We start from the raw sequence: 22,560 nt of genomic DNA, 5'->3' as shown, positions 1-22,560 counted from the left end.
ATTGTTTTCTTTAAAAATACCTTTGTCGAATTGCATAATATTTATGTTTTCTTAAAAGCAGAGACATTACTTTGCCAGCAAAAGTCCGTCTAGTCAAGGCTATGGTTTTTCCAGTAGTCGTATATGGATGTGAGAGTTGGACTGTGAAGAAAGCTGAGCACCAAAGAATTGATGCTTTTGAACTGTGGTGTTGGAGAAGACTCTTGAGAGTCCCTTGGACTGCCAGGAGATCCAACCAGTCCATCCTAAAGGAGATCAGTCCTGAATATTCATTGGAAGGACTGATGTTGAAGCTGAAACTCCAATACTTTGGCCACCTCATGCGAAGTACTGACTCATTAGAAAAGACCCTGGTGCTGGGAAAGATTGAAGGCAGGAGGAGAAGGGGACAACAGAGGATGAGGTGGTTGGATGGCATCACTGACTCAATGGACAGGAGTTTGAGTAAACTCTGGGAGTTGGTGATGGACAGGGAAGCCTGGTGTGCTGCAGTCCATGGGGTTGCAAAGAGTTGGATACAACTGAGCAACTGAACTATGTTTTCTTAATGTGTTATGAGTGATTTTTGGCAACCACATCATTTTTCTTGACCTGTTAAAAAAAAAAAAAGTGATGATTTGTTTATGCTTTGCTCACCCCTCCCCCAGTGTCAGTTTTCAGGACTTTTTAAAGATGGTTTCACACATTTCTTATAAAACACTCTGCCTTTTCATGGATTAGAGTCCCAATCTGGTTTCAAGACTTTTCCTTTTAGGATTCCTTTAGTGTTTATCTCTTGGTGGTGGTGGTGTCGCTTAGTCATGTCCAACTCTTGCAACCCCATGGACTGTGCCAGGCTCCTCTGTCCATAGGAATTCTCCAGGCAAGAATACTGGAGTGGGCTGCCATTTCCTTCTCCTTAATCTTCTCTATCCTCAGGGGTAGAGGATGAGATGGCTGGATGGCATCACTGACTCGATGGACAGAAGTCTGAGTGAACTCCAGAAGTTGGTGATGGACAGGGAGGCCTGGCATGCTGCGATTCATGGGGTCGCAAAGAGTCGGACACGACTGAGCGACTGATCTCTGATCTCTATGTTTGGCATTTAGTTGAAGATTTTGGGTGGGTATGAGGGGTGGGACATGTTTCTTTGTAGACTTTCAGTCTTTTTGTCCTATTCTACTAGGGAGGTCATAGAGTAAGAGATTTCCTTTCAATCTTGGCAATTTCCCAGGCTGAATGGGATGTTTCTAAAGTACTTCCAGGACTTGCTGACAAAAGAGGAAGATAAGCAATGCAAAAATGGTAGCTGAGGCAGGGTTTTATTTAAGGCTGTAAACCAACTTGTGTTAAATATAAACTTGAGAGTAAGTCAAATTAATGTGGTGCTTTAGATTCGGGAGCCTTCAGGTGAACAATTATTTAGCATTAACAAAATTTTTTTGTTAAATACTGAGAATTGAATTCATATTTGTATCAAAGATTAAAAGCATACCAGATTTTATAGCTATCAGTATTCTTAATGCTTAGTAAGATATGAATTTATGCCAGATGAAGTACATAATATTTAACGTATATAAAATGGATCAGAAGTGGATTGCCTGCCTCTCTGTCAGGCAGTGCTTTTTCTGATTTTGCTTGCCATAGTGCTTTGACGCTTGTGTCAAAAATCGATGCTTTTGAACTGTGGTATTGAGAAGACTCTTGAATCTCTTGGACTGCAAGGAGATCAAACCAGTCAATCCTAAAGGAAATCAGTCCTGAGTATTCATTGGAAGGACTGATGGTGAAGCTGAAACTCCAGTACTTTGGCCACCTGATGAGAACTGACTCATTGGAAAAGACCCTGGTGCTGGGAAAGATTGAAGGCAGGAGGCGAAGGGAACGTCAGAGGATGAGATGGTTGGATGGCATCTTCGACTTGATGGAGATAAATTTGAGCAAGCTCTGGGAGTTGGTGATGGACAGGGAAGCCTGGCATGCTGCAGGCATGCTGCAGTCCATGGGGTCACGAAGAGTTGGACTTGACTGAGCGACTGAACTGAGTGCTTTGACTCTTTAAAATTTTTTGAAAATGAGTAGACAATATGAGTAGGTTTCTTTCTGTACTCTGCCTAGGTTAATCCTTCCCAAGCTTAAAGTTTAGACACTAAGAGAAGTTTAGTTAGTGCTAAGTACTATCTGCATTCCTCAAAACTCAAAAGAACTCTAGGGCATGTAAATTGTATCTCAGTAAGTCAAACATAAAGGAAATAGTGTATTTCTTTACAGTAAAGGTATAAAAATAAGTAAAAGACCATCGGGCTTCCCAGGTGACACAGTGGTAAAGAATCTGGTAAATTCTTTACTGTTTGGTAAATTTAGACACTAACAGTCTTTGATTTCACTGGAGAGTATTCAGTGTTACATTTTTGCTTTTCCATTGAAAATGAGTGCTAAATTTGGTAGGCAATGTAAAACATGAAATATCAAATTATTAAAAATCAATGGCCTTTTGTGTGCTCAGTTGCTTCTGACTTTGTGTGACCCCATGGACTGGAGCTTACCAGGCTCCTCTGTCCATGGAATTTTCCAGTCAAGGATACTAGAGTGGGTTACCGTTTCCTCCTCCAGGGGATCTTCCTAACCCAGGGATGAAACCCACGTCTCTTTTCATCTCCTGCATTGGCATGTGGATTCTTTACCACTGTGCCACCTGGGAAGCCTGATGGTCTTTTACTTATTTTTATATCTTTTACTGTAAAGAAATAATGTAAAGAAAATACTGTAAAGAAAAAAAAATGACCACCACAATCAAGCTATCAATAGTTCCATCATCCCCTTCACTGCACACCCCCAAGTTTCCTTGTTCCCTTTTGTAGTCAGCTTCTCCTAGTCCTTGATAATGACTGGTTCCCCCCCCCCCCATAATTTTGTCTTTTCAAGAATGTTATAAATAAGTTTTGAAAAAATCATGGTAAAATACACATAAAATTTGCCATTTTACAATTCATTGGTATTAAATACATTCACAGTGTGTGCAGCCATGACCAACATCTAGTTCCAGAGCCTCTTGTCATCCCAGATTGAAACCCAGTACCAATTAAGCAATCACTCCCAATTTTCCTCTCTTCCCAGCCCCTTGCAACCACAAATCTACTTTATTTTTGGATTTGTCTATTCTGGATATGTCATATAAATGGAATCATGTAATATGTAGCCTTTTATGTCAGACCTCTTTGACTTATATAACATTTTCAAGGGTCATCCATGTTGTAGTAGGTATGGCTGAGTAATCTTCCATTGTATAGATTTACACATTTTGTTTATCCATTCATTGTTTGATATGCATTTGAGTTTCTGCCTTTTTCTACTGTAAATAGTGTTGTGGTGGACATTGATGTGTAAGTTTTTGTTTGAACATTTTTCAGTTCTTTGGGGCATATACTTGGGAGTCAATTGGAGTCGATTTGCTGAATCATGTGGTATTTCTCCGTTTAACTTTTTGAGGAAATGCCAAACTGTTTCTGAAGTGGTTTCTAGCATTTTACATTCTCATAAGTAATGTATGAGGGCTCCAAATTTTTCACCTTTCACAACATTAGTTATTTACCATTAACAAATTTTTTGACTCTTCTGATGGGTGCTTTCTCTCTGTGGTTTTGATTTTCATTTTCCTCCAGGTGGCGCTAGTGTTAAAAGAACCCACTTGTTAATGCAGGAGACATAAGAGGCTTGGTTTCAGCCCTGAATCAGGAAGATCCCCTGGAGAAGGAAATGGCAACCCACTCCAGTGTTCTTGCCTGGGAAATCTCAAGGACAGAGAAACCTGGTGGTCTACCGTCCGTAGGGTCGCAGAGTCGGACACAATTGAAGTGATTTAGCACGCATTTGCCAGTGAAGTTGAGCAACTTTTCATGTGTTAATTGGCCGTATGTATATCTTTGGAGACTAGTATCTATTCAGGTCTTTTGCCCATTTTTAAATTTGATTGGTTTCTTGCTTAGTTATAGGAGTTCTTTATATACTAGATTCTTAAGAGATACATGATTTGCAAGTATTTTCTCTGGTTTTGTGAGTGGTCTTTTCACTTGATAGTATGCTTTGCACAAAAATGAGACTTGTAATATGCATTTAAGTAGATTTTAAAAATTCAGAATTCATTTAAATGTACTACTGAATCCATCCCTTTCTATTACTGAATTCTTTTTTGTATTACAAGACACAAAGTTTTTACTTAAATAATCATAATGGATTTTGATCCAAGGTCATCATCTAGTTTCCCTCCACTCTCCTTGCAGCATCATGCTGTTCTCCTTTCCCTATGAAAGGTGTGTGGTGTTAGATAATATAGTACATCTGCCTTCAATGTTGACATCTCAAACTAGTGAACAAATTGAAGCTAGTATAGAACTACTAAAGTGCAAACTAGTGTGGTACTCTGAGTGCTGTAAGAGTTTAAAGAAGGTATTGAATCATAGGATTTTTTTTTTTCCTCAAATCACGGTATATTTTATATTCCTAATTGGAATTGATAACTAACAGTTCTTTTCTTTCTAGACTGTAAATTAGTTCATCTTTTGGAGTTATTACTCTTAATTAGTGCTCTTGTAGAAAATAACCAAGAAAACATTGTTGATTTTTAATAGAACATATGGGAGAGGGAGTATGGGTTCTGGGTTGAATCTGGAAGAAAAATTAGTGTTGGGTTAAGTTAGGGGACTGCACTCTAAAGAGAAAGACCTTGATTGTGAGAAGAGGCAGTCATAGGAAATAATTTTTTGCTCTCTAGGCAATGGGAATACAGTGATAAGCAACACTGACAGGCTCCTGCCCTTCTGGACTTTATAGTCTCCTGGCAGAACACAGTTAAATAAGCTTCTCCAATGGGGTAAGAGTTAAGGAACTGTTAGGTTTCGGGTAGTACTTACGTAACAGGGATTCCTAGTCAGTCTCAGGGGAATCAGAAACTTTGCAAAGGAAAGCTAAAGCTTAAAGGACATTGAGAGATTAATGAGGGCCAAGGAGAAGGCTGTTCCATGCAGACAGGCTTTAGCAAGGTGACTGGGGCACTGAAAGAATGGGATGAATGGGGCACAGAATGTAAAAGGATTACAAGAGTGTGGAGAGTTAGCTGAAAAGGGAAATAAGGTCCATAAGATGAAAATGGCAGTGGGAGGACAAAACATTTGTGTTTTATTAGAATTGTTTTTGTTGTAGTGTGGGGAGAAATGGAATAGAGGTGAGAACTAGAGGTGGAAAACATACTATTAGGTAGGTGTAAATGTAATTACAGTTACAGACTGTGAATTTTAAGTCATTATAACTAGGCTCAAACACATCTTTACTTACCAAAATAGGAACCATTGCAATCAACACATTTTTGCCAATGAGACATAAATTTGTTTATTCCTGTGGTGTAAAAATTTGGGATTTGATGAACTCTTGGAAAGCATTTTCTGCTTCCTGCTGGTTGTGGAAACATTTTCCCTGCAAAAAGTTGTTGAGATGCTTGAAGAAAGTGGTAGTTGGTTGGTGAGAGGCTAGGTGAAGATGGCGGATGACGCAAAACTTCGTAGCTTAATTCATTCAACTTTTGAAGCATTGGTTGTGCAACATGCGGTCAGATGTTGTGGAGAAGAAGTGGATCCTTTTTCTTGACCGATGCTGGCTGCAGGCATCGCAGTATTTGGTGCATCTCATCAATTTGCTGAGCATACTCTCAGATATAATCATTTCGCTGGGATTCAGAAAACTGTAGTGGATCATCCTGGCAGCAGACCACCAGGCAGTGACCATGACATTTTTTGGTGCATGTTTGGCTTTGGAAAGTGCTTTGGAGCTGTCTCTAGGTTCAGCCACTAAGCTGGTCATTGCTGGTTGTCATATAAAATTCACTTTGCATCACACGTCACAGTCCGATTGAGAAATGGTTCATTGTTGCATAGAATAAAAGATGACACTTCAAAATGACAGTTTTTTTAAATTTTTGGTCAGCTCATGCGACACCCACTTATTGAGCTTTTTCACCTTTCCAATTTGCTTCAAATGCTAAATGACTGTAGAATGGTTGATGTTGAGTTCTTTGGCAACTTCTTGTGTAGTTCTAAGAGGATCAGCTTTGATGATCTTCTCAGTGGGTCTTTGTCAACTTCTGGTGGCACTCCTCATCTTCAAGGCTCTGGTCTCCTTTGCAAAACTTTCTGAACCACTGCTGCACTGCATGTTCATTAGCAGTTCTTGAGCCAGATGTGTTGTTGATGTTGGGAGGCCTCCGCTGCTCTATGGCACATTTTGAACTCGAATAAGAAAGTCACTTGGATTTGCTTTTTGTCTAACATAATTTTGCTAGTCTAAAATAAATATAAACAGCTAGTTTGTGTCTACTTTGGCCACCTGATGAAAGTATAAACTTTGGCCACCTGATGCGAAGTACTGACTCATTGGAAAAGACCCTGATGCTGGGAAAGATTGAAGGCAGGAGGAGAAGGGGACGACAGAGGATGAGATGATTGGATGGCATCACGGACTAGATGGACATGAGTTTGAGCAAGCTCCGGGAGTTGTTGATGGATTGGGAAGCCGGGTGTGCTGCAGTCCATGGGGTAGCAAAGACTCAGAAACGACTGAACAACTAAACTGAGCTGAAACAGCTAATAATAAGTAATTAGAAAAAAATCATAAAGCGGGAAATGTGCTTTAAAATGATGTATAACATAATCACATTTAAAAATGTGTTCCAATATCAAATGGCCAATTTCAACAGTGTGAAACTGCAGTTTCTTTTGTACCAACGTAATATGTCTGTCTGACCAAATAGTGCCATTTGTTGGAAAATGCCCACGTTTATTAAAGTGGGAGTTCTGGAAAGAAACGAGCCAGTTGTTGTGTTTGAGGCATTAGAACATTAAAAGTGCTTTTTTGTTTTGTTTTGTTAAACACTTGGGTATATAGATCTGGATCTCAGAGTGCACGTCTTTGATGGAGGCCTAGATTTGGGAATCGATGCCATGCAGGTGATAAGTATTGCCATCAGCATAGTTTCCAGAAGAGATGAATAGAAGGCCTGTGGTCAAGCTTTAAGAAACTCCAAGGCTTAGTGGTTTAGTAGTAGAGGCTGAGTAAGCCTTCAGAGGTGCCTGAAAAAGCAGAAGTGGAGAGATAGGAAGAACTACAGAGTATAACATTCTATAAGCCAAAGGAAGGAAAGAATCTAGTTACTTTGAATTATCAGGATCTGAGCCCGGGTTATTGTTAAGGATTTTAAAAAGAAGTTTTCATTCAGCCCACTTCATTCCTCTGTAAGGCACCTTTGTGCAGGCCATAGCCCGATCAGCCCTGCTCAGCAGCCTTGTGAAAGCCTGCTTTGAGAGGATGAGTAAAGAGCAACCTGAAATATATCTTGCTTTTAGCAACCTGGAGGTCTTAGTTGGTTTTGCCAAAAGTGATAGAACAGAAGTTGGATTGGTGTAGACAGAGGAGCTAATAGAGGTAAAGAAACAATATGGGGAGGAGAGACAATTCTGTTTGACTGCAAAGAGCAAAGGTAGATTGGTTGGTTGGAGGGATGTGGGATTGATGGAGTTTTTGTGTGTGTGTGTGTGTGTGTTTAATTTGTTTGTATATTTTTAAGTGGGAAATATTGGAAAATTTTACATGTTTAAGAAGATTCAGTTTGGTGGAAAAGGTAGAGTCCACAGGAGAAAGATTATTTGAAAAGTTACGAGAAGGTAGAAATAGATGGGATCCCATAAAGTTCTAGAGTTGGGTGCGTGTGTGTTATCGTATCTTTATTTTTCCTCTTGGTCAAATAAAGAGAATGTTAGAGAAGGAAGGAGAGAAGGGAGTAGGGAATTCGGGAGAGTGTTTGGAATCTGAAGAGAATGGGGAACAGGTAGTGCGTGTGGAAGATGAACTTTGAAAGAACCTGGCAATGTGGTACTTACTGATGGATGATGGGTAATTGATAATTGGATTTATGCAGGATTAGGATTTTGCCAGGTTGCTGCTAAGTCACTTCAGTCATGTCCGACTCTGTGTGACCCCACAGATGGCAGCCCACTAGGCACCACCGGCGCCCCCCCCCCCCCCCGCACCCCGGTCCCCGGGATTCTCCAGGCAAGAACACTGGAGTGGGTTGCCATTCCCTTCTCCAATGCATGAAAGTGAAAAGTGAAAGTGAAGTCGCTCAGTCGTGTCTGACCCTCAGCAACCCCATGGACTGCAGCCTTCCATGTGCCTCCGTCCATGGGATTTTCGAGGCAAGAGTACTGGGGTGGGGTGCCATTGCCTTCTCCTTTGCCAGGTTGGTGTGAGGAAAATATTAAGGGAAGTTAAAGGAAGAGTTACTGAAATGAAAGACCATGAAATCTAAACTGATTAAGGAAGGAAGTTCAAAAGAAGGTACTTGGATTGGGAAAAGTAGAGAAAGTCACAGGAATTAAAGTTATTAAAAACTTTTATAGTGGTACAGAGAAAATGTGAATAGAAAGTTGTCAAAAGCAGTGCAAGTCATTGGGGGTATTGAGCAAGATGAACTGAAAAACTTATGGGATTTGAAAGACAAGTAACCACCAGTGGCAGTTGCTACTTTGGCAGGAACCATTTCTGTGGAGCCCTTTGGAGCATTCAGGGTGTGACTCTGGGTTTCAGCAAGTTGAAAAGTAAGTGAAGGCAAGGATGATGATTTTTTTCCCAGAGGTTTGGCTGTGAAAAGTCTTATCTATACAATTAGCTTTAGAAGGAGAAAGAGAGCTGAGGGTGGTTTTTTTTTTTTTTTTTTTTTTTTGTTGATGATGTGATGAGCAGTAGGAAAGTTGGAGATGCAAGGCATAGCTCAGAAGATAGGGGAATGTATGGATCCAGAGGGTTCTGTAGATAGGAGGTTTACTTGTTCCATTGTGTGAGTGTGATGGGAAGAAAGGCTCTGTGTGAGACCCAGGTAAACTTGTGGATTGTTGGAAGGAGGTTGGCAGGCAGTGGTGGAGTGTTGAAGAACTTGGACTGAGTTTGCATTCTTACTCTGCTTTTAATTAGCTAATTAGCTGTGCTGCTTTAGGTCACTCATGGAATCTTTATCAGTGGTAGTACTGGGGGAAAGAGAAAGGTGCAGAAAGTTTGACAGCTATTTTGGAAAAGCAGAACCCCAGCCAGGGAGTCATGGGCCTCATTGAAGACTCAGTTGCAGGCAGAGGGCTACATAGGAGTGGCGTATTCAGCAACGTTTACGCTGAAGACAGAGTATAGATGCACATGAAGCAAAGGCTGAACTCTGATGGAGTACCTACGTGGTTACTTACTTTGTCCTTTTTGGTTAATATGGTTTAGAGGTCTGTCACATAGATGGAGTTTCAGATTCCTTGGAAGGGATATAAACTATATTGAGTTGAAAACTATGTTTTGCTAAAGATATTACATAAAAACAAAATTTACAACCTTTTAAATTTTGTATTAGAGTATATTCAGTGATTTTAAGTATATATGCAGAGTTAGAAGGAACATGTCCATAAGACCACCCTTACTTCTGATAGCAGTTGCAAGTTTGGGGGTCCTCTAGACCACTTTTGGGTTGGATGGTTCACTAGAAGGGCTTAAAGTCTCATTGAAAGCTGTTGTACTCAAGGTTGCAGTTTATTGCGGCTAAAGGATACAGGTTAAAGTCAACAAGGGTAAAGGTACATAGGCCAGAGTCTCAGTTACTTCCAAACTCACAGCTTCTCCCTGTTTCCTAGTATTGATTTGTGATAATACGTATGGAATGCTACCAAACATGGAAGCCCAGCCCAACCTTGGTGTCCAGAGTTCTCATTGGGGTCCATGATCAGTTGCTCACATGCATGAACTTAGGTTTTCAGCCCTACTAAAGGTTGAGTTGATCCATGTGATTCAAAGGCCTCACCATAAATCCCATAGTTTTACTTTCTGGTGTGACCCAGTTTCCAGGTGGACAGGGACACTCTTATTAGGCATTATATTCCAAGTGTTTAGACTTCTTCCAGCAGTTGAGGGGTAAGCTCAGGCCTGTCTTTGGGCAAGGTGAAATTCTTTACACTTTTACGACAGTAAATATATTTTTGTATTTTGAGACTGCAAAAACTAATTAAGGTTTGATTGATATTAAAAGTTGATTACTAAAGAACCCATAAATAGGTAATTAAAATTTGGTATTTAATACTTAATTCTTATTAAGTACCTAAGGAAGTTTCATCAAGAAATATTAACTGTTAATATTTCATTATAGTAAAACTGAGGTAAACTCATTTATAATTTTTAATTTTGGCATGGTGGTTCAATTCTGTTTTATTAAATTTGAATTTAATATTTTCTCCTGTGGCATTTCATATAATGAAGTCCCTGAGCTTGCCAACTTAATTTTTTAGCCACAGATTCATATTTCAGAGCATTGTCTCTCATGTGAAAGTGTGATGTACTCAAGTCTCAGAGTTATGCATAGTTTCATATTTTCTCTTAAAAGTATGTCTGAATCCAGGGAGTAAGAGACATCACAGGGATAACCTTGAATTTATTTTTAAAAGGTAAATTTTTAGTGGTATGAACTGTTAGTATGAAAAACAGCATATTCTGCAACTTCTTTGTGATAGTGATGCTCTCTGTCTTTGAGTGCCACTGTTTCAGAGAATTAACGCATTCCCACCTCATTGGCTTTAGTGCAGATCTCATTTCCTACTTAATCCTCACTACAATCCCTTAATAAGCCTGGTTAAAAACGACCTGAAGCAGATCATGCTCTTCCTGGAGGCACCACTAGGTGTGGTGTTTGCATCAAGTCATTTTGGGGTGCTTTATGGAGACATTTCTGATAGAGAATTCCTTGACTTCACCTTTCCAGGCTGATGCCCCCCCACCTTAGTTGCTTTTCATAATCCTTACAAGAACTGGACTATAAAACCACATTTAGGGGTGACACTATCCCTAACACTCGGTAGGTTGTTGATGTGAGATCTCAGGGCTGGGGTCAGTGAAAATGAATAATCTCTCTGATTTATTACATTTTCTGTATATTGATAATAGGTAACTAAAATGAGTGGTAACTGTATTTGCATGTGATTTGTATGTTATAGTTAACATTTAAATTCTCTTTGGTTCTAAAAATTTTTTTGCTGTCACCTCAAGCCTCTGTCCTCTAAGGCAGAGAGTGGCATTCCATCTCAGTTTTTGCTTCAGCATATGAACCCTAGAAGGCCGCAGTGCAACTAAAAGCACCTAACCCATGAATGATCTTTGCTTCATGTTTGGAAAACAAATGTTTTAACCCAGTGTCCTCACTAATATTGTAACTACTGTCTTACAGATTGACTTGATGCAAAAACATCACAAAGGCTCCATATTATACAGTATGCGATTTTTGAGGTATGAGCTTTAGAAACTTACCTCTCATGTGGCATGTACATCAGGCTTTAACTTCAGTTTAATCATTTTGGGGAATCTATGCATTTCTTTTTTTTTCCCTCTCTCTCCATAATATTTTTAGAGTATTAAAGGGGCTGTGGAGGTATTTTTGGGTCCTAGCTAGGATACTTAGTCTTAAAAATACATTTTCTTTTATCACTAAATTGAGATACTAATTCTGGCAGATGATAGTTTTTTCAGCCCTTACAACTAGCTTAACATTTATGCCTGCCTCTTTGAGATCAATCTGCATTTTCTTTTTAGCTCCCTTTGATTGCCTCATTTTAAGTGCTTATTTCCATTCTTAACAGTTTTCTATTTATTGGACTGGGATGATCCTGTTGATGCTAACTGCCTGATATTGACTTTTTGAGAACTAAGCTGTCTAGATCTTACAAAAAGAAAGATTTCATATAAATGCTGAACCATTTTGTGTCTTTGGGTTCAGAATATCTATAACTTGCATTCTGGTTAGAAGTAGTTTGATCGGTTTATATTTAAAGAACCTGGAAACCAGGGAGTTTTTAGACATTTCTGAGACAGTAGTTCTACTCTAGTGAATTTTTCATTATATTTCTGAAAACTCAAATTCTGGGGAGAAAAGTCTCTGTGTTTATTTATGTATATACTCTGTGTATATACTAATGAGATTTTATTTCTAACAAATTGGGAGATCTGTTCTGTTTTTTTGTTTGTTTAGTTTTGTATGATTCCTAAATAGAAATGGATTTCTTTTCTTGGTAGCAGTAGATTGCTTAATTTTTTCAATGAAGAAGTTAAAATCAGTTTATTGTATACTGAGTATAAAAACTTGTTTTGATTGTATTCATATGTTTATTAATGATTTATATTTATCTGTTAGACTGGAAACCTTGAGTATATTTAGTATTATGGACCTGCTGCCTTTGAGTGTACCTTGTAAGCTAAGTATTTAAGAACTTGTTATCTTTCATAAGCCTTATAAAAACATCACATAATCTATAGGTATTATCCCCATTTTATGCAGCAGACATCAGAGGCTTGGAAGTTAACTTCCTTGTGCAAAGTCACATGTACCTTTCCAGTGCTGGAGCTGAGATTTGAGCCTCGATCTTTTTTTAACCCATATTCTCTATTGCTTTGTGTTTACTGCTGTGTCACCAGAAAGAGATACAAATATTTAACTCTTCATAGTAAGAGTAGTATATGTAATCTATATTAAGCATAATGGACACTAGAAATCCAGAGTATTTTAATATTTATTTAAATATTGATAAGACTTTAATTATCTTGATGTTTCAGAATTGTTTTATTCATTTGCAAGTTTCCTTTTCCAGGTTGTGTTAGGTGCCATACATACAGACAAGTTTCAAGTCTGCCCAAATCATTAAAGCTTATAGATTCTCTTATTTTTCAATTCCCTTTTAGAAATGGTATGTTATAGTTTATTATAGGTGCTCATTGAGTATGCTACTTTTAGATACATGGGGCAGGTCATTATGTAAGTTTTAAGGAGTTCTTATGCTTCATTTAGTGGTAAAGGCATTTAAATGCTTGTAGACTTACTATATTTAGAAAATATTCTCATACATTTTTTAAAAATTCCATAGATTTGATTTTTTCATATGTTGGAAGTTCTAAGCTTTGTTGAGTGAACTCTGAATGTTTGAAGAATATACTGCATTATGGAACCTTAGTTATATGTTGAGTTAGTATGCTAGTGTTATGAATTTTTATCAAGTTTCAGATTCAGAGCCTCCAGTGTTCTTGCCTGGAGAATCCCAGGGACAGAAGAGCCTGGCGGGCTGCTGTCTATGGGGTCGCACAGAGTCGGACACGACTGATGCGACTTAGCAGCAGCAGCAGGAATAATTTAGACTTGTGTGCCATGGAGGTGTCCAATCTTAATTGAACCTATTTGTCTGCAGTCTATAGTGACAATGGTTGCAGTAGGTTCAGATCAGGATGTATGAGCCTATGCAACTTTTTCATATTTAGCATTCTTGTGGGTGGGGACAAGGAAAGGATGATAAACTCTAGATAAAATACACAGACACTGGGTCCTTTTTTATACATGGGGAGGGGAATGGGGTTGAGAAACAGCTAAGTTTCTGCTCTTGCCAGTGTCCTTAATGTCCTCAGATAATGTCACCAAAAAATTATAGTGCAGAAGGTGTTTTAGTAAGTACCTTAAGAATAATTTATTTTTTCCCCAAGAAGGTTGTTCCTCTCCAAAGAAATATCAGTATTAGAGGAGCATTTTTCTTCATGTTTTTCATGTGTTGCCATGATACCTTATTTCTTGACAGTTGATTGAAGAAACAATAAGGTTCATGAGAAATTACAGAGTTTAGCTTCCTATTTTACTGATAGGGCCATTGTGGCATAGAGATGATCCTTAGATAAGCATACTGATTTTACCTTGGGACTGTGCCACTTGTTTATTAATATCCAGATACCTGGGATTATTCTAGGTAGCATTTGAATTTTAAATAGATTATGGACTGCAACCTTCAACTTTATTGGATTCCTTGGATACCTTGCTTTTATTTTCCTCACTTTTTATAATTTTAATAGATATTTTTTTAATTGACTCAGTCTTTATTATTAATAGATATTGCTTATATAAAGAATATCTATTAATAATGAAGTCCTCAGTATTACCATACATTAAAATAATCTTATTTTTCAGCTGTGTTCTTTCCTAATACCCTACTGAGCATGCTTTCAGATTTCGTGCTGTAATCTATTTTGCCGCCAAATAATCAAGTTACTAATTTAGGTGAGAGAGACAGAGTGCCGCATTGCCATTAGGCAGTGGTTTAAAAATAATTTGGTAACACTTTGCTCCTGCCTGATATGTTGCCAGTGTTTTTTATTTTTATGACTGAGAAGACTAACTTTCCACTGGTTAACCTTCTTATGAGAGAAGGCGATTTAGAAACAACTATTCCTTTTATCAAGTTACGTGAAAAGAACGCTGGACCACCATGGTGACCAGCTACCTCAGTTTTCCTGAGACTAAGGGGGTTCACAGGACATGGAACTCTCAGTGCTAAAACCAGTTTAGGTGTTGAGTTGGCCACCCTATTCCTGCAAGTTATTCGTATTTCTGAATGAATCTTTAGATAGTAGAAGGGACTGAAAAGCTGGTGTTTCACCTATTTTTCCATCTCTTCCTGGTTGAAAGACTTCTTATTAGATGTTGGAGTGCTTTTGTATAGTAGCAATGAGAAGATAGAGGCTTGTATAGAAGAAAGATTTACGATTTGCGTTATCAAAATGTTTTTTTAAAGTTGTAACTTTATACCCTTCTCTCTTTGCAGAACTGATAGTGCATCAGCCGACCCAGATAATTTAAAATACTCTTCATCCAGAGATAGGGGTGGGTCTTCCTCTTATGGACTGCAGCCTTCAAATTCAGCTGTGGTGTCTCGGCAAAGGCATGATGATACCAGAATCCATGCTGACATACAGAATGACGAAAAGGGTATATATTATGTATTTCCTTATTGCCAGAGGCATGCTTTTGTGTGTGTGTGTTTTAACGTACCTACTTCTCCTTTTCTTCCTCCTTCCCTTTCTTTCCCTCTCTCCCCTTCTTTTCTTCTAATATGTTTATAATTACTAAATACAGTGCTGTTCTTGAAACATTTTTTTGAAAGTTTACCCCTTAATTATAAATTTAAATATACTTTTTACACATGCAGTAAAATACATAAGTGCAATTTTCTTGCCCCCAAAATACAGTATTATCACTGAGGCTAAAGTCTTTCCTGACTACTGTCTCTCCTCTGGACTTCTAAAAAGTTTTCAAGTGCAAAATCTGATCTTCCACTGAAGATAACAAAATGAAATCAAGGCATGCATCACAGAGAAAGAGTAGAAGCAAAGGCTGGTTGAGCTGCAGATTGAGTCAGAAGGACCTGAACTATCAGGAATTGATGGAGTGAAACAAAGAGCCCATTGAAATAATGTAAATGTTGCTATTTTTAGGTGGCTACAGTGTCAATGGAGGATCTGGGGAAAATACTTATGGTCGGAAGTCGTTGGGGCAAGAGCTGAGGGTTAACAATGTGACCAGCCCTGAGTTTACCAGTATTCAGCATGGCAGTCGTGCGTTAGCCATCAAAGACATGAGGAAATCACAGGGTAAGACTGGGTGACCTGGGACCATCGCATATGCCTCCACTGAGACATCTCCTAAATGCCTCGTTTCCTGCCAGTGCCTTGCGCATCTGTGACTTGGTCAGCTTACTGAGTTGAGAAACATGTGTTGGTGATAACTGTTTGCATTCTTTTTCCTCTCAACTGTTCCCTAACATAAATTCCTACCAGAAAGGTTTTTAATACTTTTAAAAATAATTATCTTAAAATTAGGAGACTGGATAAGATTTTTAAGAAAGGATTTTCCTGGTTACAGTAGATATTGGACATATAGTGTATAATAGACTCTTCTGCAGCAAGTCCTTCAACTCTAGGGTGAGGGTAGGCCCCTAGAGTTCTATTTGACTCTAATAAAGGGACTGGGCCCTTTTCTAAAGTTAAACACACAGTTACTGCTTCTTGCTTTACAACACAAGCCTCATTGAATGGGTAAAGTGTCTTGAACGTTCGTAGGATTAGAGGTAATGGTCTTTTTTCTGAAAGAGAAATTTATTTTATTGGTAAAGCTGATTAAGAAGTCAAGATTTCTGATTTATACTCTTTGTTGGATATAATTACTGTTTGGACCTTTACTTTATAACCATTTTTTCCCAGTGAGGGGGGTGTGTGTGTGTGTTGTGTATCTTGGTGAACATTTTTGTATAGAGCTTTTTTTATTTTGCATGCCGCTTTAAAAAAAAGTGATTTCTTTTAGATAAAATTTTCTAAAGTGGAATGACTAAGTCATAGGCTGAAATTATCTCTTAAAAGTATTTGAAGTCTTTTTTTTTCCATTGTTCAAATTTTTTAAAATTTAAATTTATTTTAATTGGAGGCTAATTACAATTCATTGTTCAAATATTTTTAAAATTTAAATTTATTTATTTTAATTGAAGGCTAATTACTTTACAGTGGTATTTGAAGTCTTAAGAGTTAGGTAAGGTAGAGTTAAGAAGTGACTCTAAAGTTAATTTAGTCTAGCTCCCCCTCACAGGCTCAGAGTTGTACAGTTTGCTAGTGGCAGCATTGTAAATACAGCCTAGATTTCTTGACTAGTAACCTAAAGACATTTTAGCAGTCATCCTTGCTGACTCTATAGGCTAAGGCTTTTTAAAAAATCTTCCTTCTCTCAGATGTTACAATTTCTTTATTATCACTTTTCCTTTCATTCCTTAGAAATGGAACTGTCAGACCGTTTAATGTGGTTTGTGTTAATGTACACTCATTAATTATGATGAATTGCACAGTTGAAAATTTAAAAAGAAAAATTTAACACTTTATTTAAAGCCATCTTGGTTAGTAGTATTCAACATTGTTTGAGCATTCCTGCTTGTTCTTGTCATTAAAAAAGGGAAGAGAAGTTTTGATTTGCCACTTTCCTTGTGGCGGCATGCCTTGCACATGATAGGTAGTAATTTTTGTTGAACTGAATGTGTGATTGAAGTTCACCAAACCTTTGTCCTAGGAAACTGATGATGTAACAAGAGGCTCCCTTCCAATGGGAGACCTAGGTGAGAAAGAGAAGCATGTAATCTCTTTCTGGCTGATAGTGACTTTATCTCTAAACCTGTTGAAGTTTCTTACCTGTGCTCTTTACCTGGATGTTGAAAACAGTTTGGAACAGATCTGAAGAGAATAATTTCTAAGCCTTTCTTTTTTCTCTGTCAGTTAGTTCTCTGGAATGAGGTGTCTGTGTAGGTTTATCTTTTTGGGGGGTCTGCTGTGTGCCTGGCAGTCTACTGGGGCTGGGTTTATAGTGATGAACAGAAATGTTACGGCTGGGCTTCCCTGGTGGCTCAGTGGTAAAGAATCCACCTGCCAGTGCAGGAGACATGGATTTGATCCTTGGTCTGGGAAGATTGCACGTGCTGTGGAGCAACTAAGCCCTTGTGCCACAACTGCTGAGCCTGTGCTCTAGAGCCTGGGAGCCGCAAGTACTGAGCCCATGTGGAGCCCACATGCCACAGTGACTGAAACTTGTGCCCCTAGAGCCCAAGCTCTACACCGAGAGGCCACTGTAACGAGAAGCCCACACACCACAGCTCGAGAGTCGCCTCTGCTCTCCAAAACCAGAGAAAAAGCCCCTGTGGCAGCAAAGACCCAGCACAGCCAAAAATAAATAGTTATAAAAAAAATGTTATAGGACTTAACATTCCTTGAGCTTTGTTTTAATTGTCTGGTTTACTGTGATTATTAATATACTTTAAAATATTTGGGATATTAAGTTTCTGTGCTGATTCATCCTCAATGTTGATGTTCACAGAGCGATCGATGTCTTATTCTGATGAGTCTCGACTGTCGAATCTTCTTCGGAGGATCACCCGGGAAGATGACAGAGACCGAAGACTGGCTACTGTTAAGCAGTTGAAAGAATTTATTCAGCAACCAGAAAATAAGCTGGTCAGTATAGTATGTTTGGAAATATTGATCAGTTTTACATATCCTTAGTACACTAGATAACGTTATCTGAAGTAGTTTAAGAAGGGAAAAGGTTTGCTTCTAAGGAAAAATAATAGGGAATTCCAGATTATTTGGCCTATATTATGATCATCTTGAACTTAATACCCTTAATGTGTAACTTAGCCACAAATGTTGGATCCGTGTTGGTTCCTTCTGTGATAAAAGTATTTTTGACCTTTTACATATTTATTCTGTTGTCCTTGGAACTTTTTTATCCTGTGTTCTGGGACAGAATATCTCTCTGTTTTCATAAGTGAAACTGGAGTAGGAGGTACATAATTTGCTCATGGGTAAGTTTGGCCAGGGCTAAATAAATGGAAAAACTCTTTAAAGTACAGGAGGGAGTTCCCTGGTGGCTTAATGGTTAGGATTCTGGGCTTTTCATTGCCTTGACCTGAGTTTAGTCCCTGGTTAGGGAACTGAGATTCTGCAAGCTACTTGGCCTGGCCAGAAAAAAAGAATAAAGTACAGGAGCAGTTACAAATTTCTTTGCCCTACAACTAAGTCTACTACTGTTAAAAACATCATACAGAACAGGAGGCAGTTTAATGAAAATGGTGTAGTGAGTCAAATGACATTTGGTTCAAAGCAGGTTTCCTCCAGGCCCCCCTGCCTGATTTTATTATGAAAAATTTCAAATACACAGTAAATTGAAAGAATTTTACAGTGAATATCATAGCATCTAAATTCTGTCATTAACACTTTAACACTTTTTGACTTTATCATGTATGTCTCTACCTCTTCTTCTATCCATCAGTTCACCTTTTGTTCTAAAAATGCATTTCAGAGTAAATAAAAGAGTTGTTGGTTTTTTCCCCCATTGATGATCATGGCTGTATATTTCCTATGGGCAAATTTCTTTCAGAATCTGAAAGGAAACTTATGACCCTCCTGATATAATTGGGACCTGGGAATAATAAGAAAAGTAAGGTGTGGTCCAGTTACAATTTGGAGGGAACCAGAAGTAAGAAAAAGTACATAACGTTATTCTTAAAAGTATAGAAATCTGAAGTTTTTATTAAATTTTTTTTAAGGTGCTAGTTAAGCAGTTGGATAATATCTTGGCTGCTGTACATGATGTGCTTAATGAAAGGTAAGTAAGAGAAATTTAAAAAGTATACAGGAAGATAAACTTATTGACTTCATTTATAACATATTGAATGTTTCACTGGGTTCTCTTGGCATCTTTTTTTGTGTTAAAGTATTTAAACCTTAATTACCACTGAAATAGAATCCAGGTAGGTTACAGTCTGTGGGGGTGCAAAGAGTCAGACAGGACTTAGCAAATGAGCACACACACACACAAATGGAACCCACTTGAAAGGGAGAGCCATTCTTTTTTTTTAATTTGTCAACATGACTAAATAATTGAGCACTGACTTGTAGAATGACATAAACTCTGAATGCAAGCGTGAATGCATCCAATTAACTTCTGTAAACTAGAGCATTTTGAAACTGCTTAGAGAGTAGAGGTGAAAGGGTGTGTCCTTTGGGCAACAGTGGATTAAAGCCATCTAGTCTCCAGGGCTGCTGGGGTTCCCCAGAGGTGTGCAGTCATTTCTTCATATGGTGATTCCCAAAGACTTGCAGTGTTAGAAAGCATCCAAAACTCATCTCAGTACGTCATGAATCTTATTGCTTTTGGATGGTTTTATTTTGTATAGTTACTCATTAATATAATACTTAAATCAGTGTTAATCTTCTAAGTTTATTATATTTAACTATTACTGTTCCCTATTTTATAGTCCTCAGATACTGAATATTAGGGCTTCCCTGGTGGCTCAGAGGTTAAAGCCTCTGCCTGCAATGCAGTAGACCTGGGTTCGATCCCTGGATTGGGAAGATCCCCCGGAGTAGGAAATGGCAACCCACTCCAGTATTCTTGCCTGGAAAATGCCATGGACGGAGGAGCCTGGTAGGCTACCGTCCATGGGGTCGCAAAGAGTTGGACACTACTGAGCGACTTCATTTTGATCATTTGTTGCTGCCTTTTTCTATGAATCAGTTAGTATAGTTTGAGATGGAATTCAAAGTGTGAATTTTAGTTTATTTAAACCTTTCTTTACTATTTGTAAATAATCGATTCTAAAATAAAAGAAAATTTAAAGTTTTAACAAAGTTACCATAGGAGAGAGAAGATAAAATACTTAGAATGGATAAAACTTAAACCTTTTGTGTAGTCTGAATAAAAATTAAATCATTTAACGCATTCTGTTGTAAGATAGGTTATTCTTGTCATCTTTGAAAGCTTAAGCCTCTTGTGTATTTTGTTTGTTTTGTTTTGTTTGCATTAAAATAAACAGTAGCAAATTGCTTCAGGAGTTGAGACAGGAGGGAGCTTGTTGTCTTGGCCTTCTTTGTGCATCTCTGAGCTATGAGGCTGAGAAGATCTTCAAATGGATTTTTAGCAAATTTAGCTCATCTGCAAAAGATGAAGTTAAACTCCTCTACTTATGTGCCACCTACAAAGCACTAGAGACTGTAGGAGAAAAGAAAGCCTTTTCATCTGTAATGCAGGTAAGAATATGGAAGATGGGGAGTGATGATGTGCTTGGGAAGAACGGTGTCTTTAACACATCTTTGGTGGAGTGCTTGAAGAAAGGAATCTTAGGGTAGGGGTTATCTACTGATAGTACATGTAATGTAAATAAAATGCCTCTTTCTGAATGTGAGTAAAGAATATAAAGAATACACTTTATAGGTGGATTTAAAATAAGTTACTTAAAATTTTATGTCTTCACTTTTTAGAAGCTTTCTTTTGAATTTGCCTAGTACTAGAATCATTTACAGATTTAGACATTGGAGCTGCATGAGGAAAGCCAGGTCAAAGGGGGCTTCACATTTTTTGAGGGAGATAAAAATTAAACATCACAACTTACTTTGGGTTTTTTTTAGGTTTGATAATATGTTAAAAATTATTATTCCAAGTTATATAAAATAATAGTGTATCTGAATTATTAAAAGATAATTCCCAATTTAATTTAGAGCCAAGTTATAAATAATTCAGTTTTTGTTGTTTAAAAATTTAGAATTTGATGGTTTTGGAATATTTGATATCTTTATTTTTACTTTTCCTAAAAAGTTGATTTTGTGTTTTATTTTGGCCAATTAGTTAAAAAAAAAAAAAATGAGAAATCTATTCTGTCTTAAAATTTTTATTTTCCCTTAATTGTAGAGGTTATGAAAAGAATTTGGGAAAAGATTTAGAAAATTATTTGTAACTAACCAGCATAACACCTAATTTGACTTATTCTGCATACAGTTTATATAGTGGATGCTTCCCTGGTTATTTATTTTGAAAAATTTTCAATCCACAGGTAAACAGATTGGCTAGTACAGTAAACACCCATATATCTTTTACCTAGATTTGTCACTTATTAATATTTTGCTCCAGTTTTGTTTTTACACACATGCACACACAGACATGATTTTATATTAAAGCATTTGAAAATAAATTACATCATGATGGTTTACCCTGTGATACTTGAGCATACATATACATCTCCAGAGATTAAGGCTAATCTTCTATATAACAACAATATTATAATCATAGCTAAGAAAATTAGTTCTGTTGCATAATAAAATCCATGTTCAAATCGTGCTGTTGCCACTGAGATGTCTTTTGTCTTACTCAGGATTCGATCAAGATTCATGTTTTTGATGAATCTTTAATCTCTTGAAGATGGTGGTGTGCCTCTTTAATCTTTCTTAAGCGTAACAATTTGCTGCACTTTTTTTGTCCCCCTTCTTTTGTAGAATGTTCTACATCTTGGGCTTGTCTGATTATTCCTTGCTGGTTAGATTCAGTTCAAACAGTTTAGTCATGAATACTTCATGGGTTCATACTTAGCTTTGTGTCACGCTAGCAGGTACATAACTTGAGATTCACATACCTCATAGATGAAGAGTTTCATTGCTTAGTTAAGGTGAAGACCAACCAGATTTTTCCTTTGTGAAGGTTTGTTTTTCTCCCTTTGTAAGTAGTCAGTAATCTGTACATAATACCATGAGACCTTCTGAATATCCTGTTTTTCATAATATTTTACTTGATTTTAGCATTCATTCATATGCTGTGCATTGTATAGATTATAGTACTAGCTATTGCAAAATGGTGGTTTTCTCATTCTAGCATTTTTTCTATATTTATAACTTAATTCTTTTATAGAGAAGAGCCTTCGTTTGGAGGAAAAAATGGGTTTTAACAAAAAATTCAGCTGCAAAATACTCTATAAGTAGTATGCCATATGTTTATTTAATATATATATGCACATGTATAGTGGTAACATAATATGTCATTCTTGTGTTGGAGCCATGCTAATCTTCTCTAAATCATTCCAGTTTGAAGCAAGTGTTTATATCTTAAAGTATAAACTGTACAACATTTGCTCTATCTTTTGAATTTTAAAATCATATATCTTAGTTTTTGTTCTTGAAATTTTAATCACACCCATAATATTGAAGAAAGCACTTATGAACAGAGTAAACATGTTACTTAGAAATATGTTAACAGACGTTAAAGAAGGGAAAAACAGTATTTGTTTTCAGCCTTTAATATCTTAGTAGATTGAAATGCTTTCAAATTTTTTGGAAACTAAAACTACAGAGTT

At 37.5% G+C, this 22,560-nt stretch overlaps 1 protein-coding gene and 1 non-coding gene across 5 annotated transcripts in view; one reads left to right on the top strand and one right to left on the bottom strand.

Annotated features, from left to right (window-relative positions):
- SMG1 (SMG1 nonsense mediated mRNA decay associated PI3K related kinase) overlaps window positions 1–22,560 on the top strand; it is a 100,548-nt gene that overhangs the window by 13,710 nt on the left and 64,278 nt on the right. For 2 of the 4 annotated variants that reach the window (XM_055561348.1, XM_055561347.1), the window contains exons 2-7: window positions 11,271–11,329; window positions 14,674–14,837; window positions 15,344–15,499; window positions 17,757–17,893; window positions 18,988–19,046; window positions 20,257–20,470. In XM_055561348.1, the coding sequence (XP_055417323.1) occupies window positions 11,280–11,329; window positions 14,674–14,837; window positions 15,344–15,499; window positions 17,757–17,893; window positions 18,988–19,046; window positions 20,257–20,470 (780 nt within the window). In that variant the 5' untranslated portion in view covers window positions 11,271–11,279. The remainder of the gene's footprint in view (window positions 1–11,270; window positions 11,330–14,673; window positions 14,838–15,343; window positions 15,500–17,756; window positions 17,894–18,987; window positions 19,047–20,256; window positions 20,471–22,560) is intronic. The other 2 variants (XM_055561346.1, XM_055561349.1) reach the window with 2 other exon arrangements.
- On the bottom strand, window positions 22,215–22,325 carry LOC129638267 (U6 spliceosomal RNA). The gene has a single exon (XR_008707771.1). It is a non-coding gene; the product is annotated as a U6 spliceosomal RNA (small nuclear RNA).

This window comes from Bubalus kerabau, chromosome 23, assembly GCF_029407905.1.
Source record: "Bubalus kerabau isolate K-KA32 ecotype Philippines breed swamp buffalo chromosome 23, PCC_UOA_SB_1v2, whole genome shotgun sequence".
Classification (NCBI taxonomy): Eukaryota; Metazoa; Chordata; class Mammalia; order Artiodactyla; family Bovidae; genus Bubalus; species Bubalus kerabau.
Note: the sequence above shows the minus strand (reverse complement) of the source record. Positions and strands in the feature narration are given on the sequence as shown.